This window comes from Monodon monoceros, unplaced genomic scaffold, assembly GCF_005190385.1.
Source record: "Monodon monoceros isolate NGI ecotype Baffin Bay Population unplaced genomic scaffold, NGI_Narwhal_1 Super_Scaffold_20, whole genome shotgun sequence".
Classification (NCBI taxonomy): Eukaryota; Metazoa; Chordata; class Mammalia; order Artiodactyla; family Monodontidae; genus Monodon; species Monodon monoceros.
The window spans coordinates 20,014,309-20,020,308 of NW_021703777.1; the positions used below are offsets into that span (position 1 = coordinate 20,014,309).

General features: G+C 48.0%; 1 protein-coding gene across 3 annotated transcripts in view; it reads right to left on the reverse strand.

Annotated features, from left to right (window-relative positions):
* UBE2D3 (ubiquitin conjugating enzyme E2 D3) overlaps positions 1-4,693 on the reverse strand; it is a 29,112-nt gene extending 24,419 nt beyond the window's left edge. The window contains exons 1-2 of one of the 3 annotated variants that reach the window (XM_029236025.1): positions 4,582-4,693; positions 3,128-3,282 (exon numbers count right to left, since the gene is read on the reverse strand). In XM_029236025.1, coding sequence (XP_029091858.1) covers positions 3,128-3,151 — 24 coding nt within the window. In that variant the 5' untranslated portion in view covers positions 3,152-3,282; positions 4,582-4,693. The other 2 variants (XM_029236026.1, XM_029236024.1) reach the window with 2 other exon arrangements.
* Positions 4,694-6,000: the final 1,307 nt, after the last annotated feature.

Genomic DNA, 6,000 nt, shown 5'->3' on the forward strand with positions numbered 1-6,000 from the left:
TTAAGAGCACACACTGCAGAGCCCAAATTGCCTAGGTCCTAATCCCAACTCTGCCATGATATGAGGACCCTTTTTTTTTTTTTAAACCTCTCTGTGCCTTAGGTTTCTAATTTTAGAATGGAGATATTAATTATACCTACTTCCTTGGGGTGTCATAAGAGTTAATTCAAGTGCTTCAAACAGTTCTGACACACTGCAAACACTCAAAGCATGAGCTATTCTTTCAGGCTTGGTTCATATTACATTTTATGTAAAGTTCTCTTTAAACTTCCCCAAAATACATGCACTGTGGTCATTCTGTTTGATGAGAGTAGTAAAACTGCCTCTGGCTCCCAAACACCACCAACCAACTAGGGAGTTCACATATTTTATTCTTGTTGACAGCCTTATAAGACCACAGCTTGTCCCAATAAAGAATACAAGGGGGGGGGGGAAAAAAAGAATAGGGCTGTTTGATAAGGCTGCTTGGTCTAAGAAATATTCAAAAAAACTACAACATAAGCTTTAGAAAGAAAACAAATTTAAAAGCTTAATCAAATGAACTGCTATTGATTAAAAATATTCCAACAATAAGCATTCCAATAAAATGATCAGTGAGGAATAGATATATCTTAACATTCAGAATCTGGGGGGATGCAGACAAGAATAAATTAAAAATAAAAGAGAGGTGCCTAAAATAAAGAGCATCTCCCATCAGAGTTGTCCACTTGCTAAAACTGTTTGAATCTGGGACTTTTTTTTTTTAAAGTTTGACCATATGATTCTGACAGTGACAGCTGAAGACCAAACCACATGCACAACAAAACTTTTCTACAGGTTGAATCAAAAATGTCCCACATCAACACTGTTTTTTTCCAGTTTGGAAAGTGTTGTGTCAAGTTTCTGTATTACACAGATCTTCAAAGTATTTACAAAAGGAGACAATCTGGTATTGATGAAGAGTACTAGACTCGAAGAGTTCTTTAATAAAAGCTCTTGAAAATTAAAGTTGCAGTAATAAATTGAGTGCCTTGTGCTAGGGGCCTGTTTAAAGCCACACATTAACTTATTTTAAGAAAAATCTTGGACTCTAAAATTTGTTTTGCTCACTGCTGCAACCCTAGTGTCTAGAATAGTGCCTGGTACACACGAAACACTCAATTATTTATAGCTCATACACAACAAATACTCATTTTATAGAGGCACACAGGTAAATTTGCCCAGCCCTAGAATTCTAACTGGAGCATTTCTGCTCCGAAGTTCACACTCCTAACCATTATACTGACTCTCTAGAGCTTTTAAATCATTAAAGTGGTGTCACAGCAGCTGGGTATCACCTGTAAAAGAAAAAAAATCAATGAGACCTTCCTTTAAAGTGTTCTGTTCCACATGCATAAAAATCTATGGATTTGAAATTATTCCACATCTTAGTGGCCCGAATTAATTCCTATAGATAAAAGGTTTTGATTTGTACTGAATACTATGTTCAACTATATTGCAAAATATAAATAACTATGCTTCTCCAGTGTGTTGCTGGCCTTCAAAGTGGTCATAGAAAGAGATGTTTAATAATCCTTTGTACTTTAAGTCTTAACTCCTAAACTCCTCTTTTTTCCATGGTCTCAAAAATACAAAGACTGAAATTTGTATTTCACACAAGCCCCCAGAGACAATGCAGTGATGGCCTAAATCAAAATTTACCATTTCAACATCAATACTTTGAATCTAAACTTTCATCATTCATAAGATACCAGTTTTGCCAAATACGTTCCAAAGTCACACGTTAAATAAATGTAAAATTAAGCAGCATCACGTCTATTTTTAGTAAAGCCAAGTCCTTGCCATTCCGTCCATGTAAACTGTTTAAAAAGCAACCTATCAAAACCAAAGTTTGTAATCCACAACCTCCTCTATTTCCTAGTTTTAGTAAGGCTGAATTTATTCCATGGCATTTTTTTCAAGTTAGCTGTAAATACTCCACCCTCCTTGATTGTGCAAGAACTAAACACATCACACACAAGTTACAAAAAAGGGAAATACAGTCTGAGAGTCTGAATATAGATTAAGTCTTGAGCAGAAGATCTTAGGGCAGTGTACAACCTGATGTAAAAGTTAACATTTAACAAAGAATATTATTTCATATTATTACGAAAGGAGATGCCGGAAAGAGCCTGAACCACTTAAAGCAGCCGCCATCTTAAAATGCGGGATAGAAGTTAGAGCAAGAAAATGAGACTAAACCACCGGAGGTGGAGGTTCCGCTCACCCACCGAGCCTCGAAAAACCCTATTTTTTCCAACATGAATCCACAGTGTACCATCAAACCTCGTCTTAAATAGCTTAACAATTTCCCCGGAGGCTGCTATGAAATGGACTGAGGCAGACATAGGTACACCTACCCTCCTCTCCCTGCCACCACACTCTCCCCCCCCTCCCCCGCCAAAGCAAAACGGAGCTTCCAGAAGGGCTTTCCATCAGTTCCCGGCGCGCCTCTGATGAACAGTTTCGGGTGAAAAGCCGCAACTACAAAACACAGAAAGCGGCAACACTGTTGTCAGCCCACCTCCTCCCAGCCCCACTTACTCCTGTACAAGCTGCCCAGAGTCGAGCAGTTTCTGGCCAGGCCCATTCACTACTCTTCAGCTGGTGAGACTTCTACCCCGACCCCTTAATCACGTTCGGGACCCGCCGCATTTCTTAGGTCTTCTCTCCTCTGAGATTCCCCCGTCTATTCTTCCAGAAGGCCCGGGGCCTTGATCTTACAACTAAAATAAGTTTCCAAGCCCCGAGAATAGGAAGCGCCGTGACATTTGCGGGAGCGTCTCCCGGCATTTCCGAAGAGGGACTAAACTCTTCTTCTCGAAGAATCGAGGCGCCTGCAATCACCACTCTCCCTCATCGCTTATTTGCACCGATTCCATTGAAACACGCTCAAGATAACAACACCTCACTTGCCGCAAATGCTCTGTTCCTGAGTTTCCCCCTCGCTTCTTCTTAAAGTACAGCCGCGTTCCCCATCCCCCAATGGACGAAGTGACCCAAGGAAGAGTCTTTCCGAAATTATACCCCCCCCCAATGCCAAGGATCTCCCTCCCGGCTGGGCCTTCCTTTCCTCTCACGCCCCCATTCCCTCCGCCCCATGGGTTACCTTATTAATCCGTTTCAGCGCCATAGTCTGTGCTTTTCGTCTGGCTCCTCACTATCTCGGTGTGTGTTCAAAGTTCCGGCCAAAACTCTTGATTATCCCGGCGGCTGGGAAGGATTGTCTCTTGGTCTCACACCGGCTCTGCCAGACACAGGCGCCTTTTGCAAAAACGGAGCAGATCAGCACTCGCACAGGCCCCGCAGAGACCCTGACGAGTCCAAGTCCCTCAAAAACGGTCGCGATCCGGGGTGGGTGGGGCGGCAGAGCCACCGACAGCCTCTATGCCGAGCTTCGGCCCGAAGAGGGGGCGAGGGTGCCGGGAAGAGCGGAGGGGTGGCTCCAACTGTGACTTCCCGGCCTCTCGAAAGGAAGAGACCCGGGTGGGAAAGGAAGAGGCGTAGGAGAAAGGGGTGGGTGCGGGGCAGGGTCCGGGGCCCAGCAGAGGAGGAGCCGGGGCCTAGTCGGCGCTACGCCGGCGTCACTAGGGCAAAGAAAGGCAAGGGGGGAGGGGAGAACAGGAGACTCCGGACTGACGACCGGCTTCTTTCGGCCGCTGCTCAAAAGTGCGGCCAGGGAGGGGAAGGAAATAAATCAGAGGCTGGATGTGTACCGCTGTCCCCTCAGCTAGAGCTATGCTGTGTCGCCCCTGACGCCACCATACACTCCGCCTTCCAGCGCGCTCCCGCGCGCTCCCGCCCGCCCAGCCACCGCCACCACGCGCCCGAGCTGCCCCTGAGGCTCCGGCTTAGGTGCGAGGACGCGCCCATTCCCCCTCCCCCTTAAACGGGAGAGGCCCCGGCGTCCCCAGGCTCCCCACCCTACCCCACCCAACAAGCTGGTCACTCAAGCCACCGAGGGCCTGTATTTCCCTCCTTACCCGGCCGGCCACTGGGCCGGCCTCCCTTCCCTTCCCCTAGCCGTCCACACCCACGCGTACAGAGGGGCCGGGGCCTCCCTCAAGCTGCGGCCTCGGCCTCCTCCCCGCGCGGCAGCTGGTGCCTCCCCGGCCCTACGGGGCTCACGCGCACGACACAGCCACAAGATGTCCGCTCTGACGGAACTACTGCCAGCTGCCACGCTCCGCCCCTCCCCCCTCCTCCTGCCTCTTCACCGCCGCGTATCAGTCCGCCAACGCCGCCGTCGCGAACGCGGAGCGAATCTAAGGCCGAAAGAGGACGGCTTGCTCCCCAGGTCCTGGGCCGAGCGTATCTGTGCCAACCCCCTTCTCCTTCTTTTCGGAACAGCACCTTCTTACTAAACAGATCGGAGGTTGGACTGGGAGGGCGGGGGCCGGAGGCAGGTCATGGGCTGGGGGGAAGGGTAGACGAGCGGCGGAAACCCTTAGACTCAGAGAAGCATCGAGAACCGGAAGGAGACCATGGGAGGAAGGTAATGGAAGCGGCAGCTGCGCGGTCGAGCCCCATACCCCTCCCGACAGCGTCCCCCAATTTCCTCACTTGGTATTGAGGAGGCGAATCTCGCGAGAATCTCGTGGCTGGCTAGCAGGAGCTGTAGCGCTGCAATGACTTAAGGGCAGTTTTGTGCCCTCTTCCTGTTAGGGGCCCGCCCCCAAATCCACAAATTCTCGCGAGATGCAATGGGGCACCGGATCGACCTGGGGCGGGCCGTGGCCGGGAAGCACCGCCCCTGAATGCTTATATTGGTGGGAGGGAGAGGAAATAGAGTTTCCCGCACTGGTAAGAGCGCGAGCCGACACATCCCTCCGTCAGGCGCTCAGTCAGGAATGTGCTGTGGGAGGTACTATGGGTTAATTACCGGATACCTTTAGTCTACGTTGACTCGGGCTTTTGAAGTTTCCGGTGCAGCAGGTGAGCGATATCGGCTCGCCTGCCGGCCTGGGCTGGTTAACCTGTGGGAGGAGTCGCCCCTCAAAATGGGAAGTTATTTCAAATAGAACCGGGCAGGCAGCTGATCAGCGCTCCCACGTGCGGAATCCTAGTGCTATTCTGACCCTAGGGCCTAGAGGGTCAGCCCTGAGAAAAGAGTGTCCATTGACCAGACCCCAGAATTAGAGCAGCCTAGAAATCAAGCTCAACTGTGAATTGATTAGGAGGGAGGGTAGGGAGATTGGGACGGGCTGTTTACTTGCCTCTGTAATCAACGATCACCATCGCTAAGGTTTAGGTATGGGAGTAGGCTTAATACCTTTTTCTTCTGTTGCTGTGTTTCAATCCCTAGAGCCAGAAAGTTGCAAAACTCATTCAAGAAATAGAGTTTGGGGTCCGAAAAACTCAGTACTTACTGAAATATCCAGGGAGAGAAATACAGGGTTTTATTCTGCCGGTGAAAAGGATGGAGAGGTGATTTTGCTTTCTGGTATATCATACTTAGGGCACAGGGTAGTAAGATTAGTTTTATAGGGCATTGGAAAGTAAGAACTGACCTGCTTATGGTTTTCTAACGTTCCTTAATGACCCCACTTAAGAGAGTAGAGATCTTTAAGAATTAAATGGAAATATAAATTTGTTTTTTAAATATACTTGACTTTTAAAAAGGGAAAGCAGGAAGCTATTTCCTCCTACTATAAATTATTACTTAATAAAAACTTATTAAGTCTGTGGTAAATTTGTATTATTCAAGTGACCATAACAGCATCACTAGAGCAATTAGTGGAACAGTTCTTCTCAAACTAGTATCTTGGAATCACCTAGGATTTGTTCGAAATGCTGATTTTGATTTAGTAGGCCAGGGGTGGAGCCTGAGATTCTGTAATTCTAACAAGATACAGATTACTCAGAGGACCACCCTGTGAGTACCATAGCACCAAAGTGCTCACCTCATGGCCTGCTGGACACCTCTGCCCCCTCCTTTTTTCCTGAATAAGCTTCCTTTTGTTCTCTCTTTTAACCAGTCTA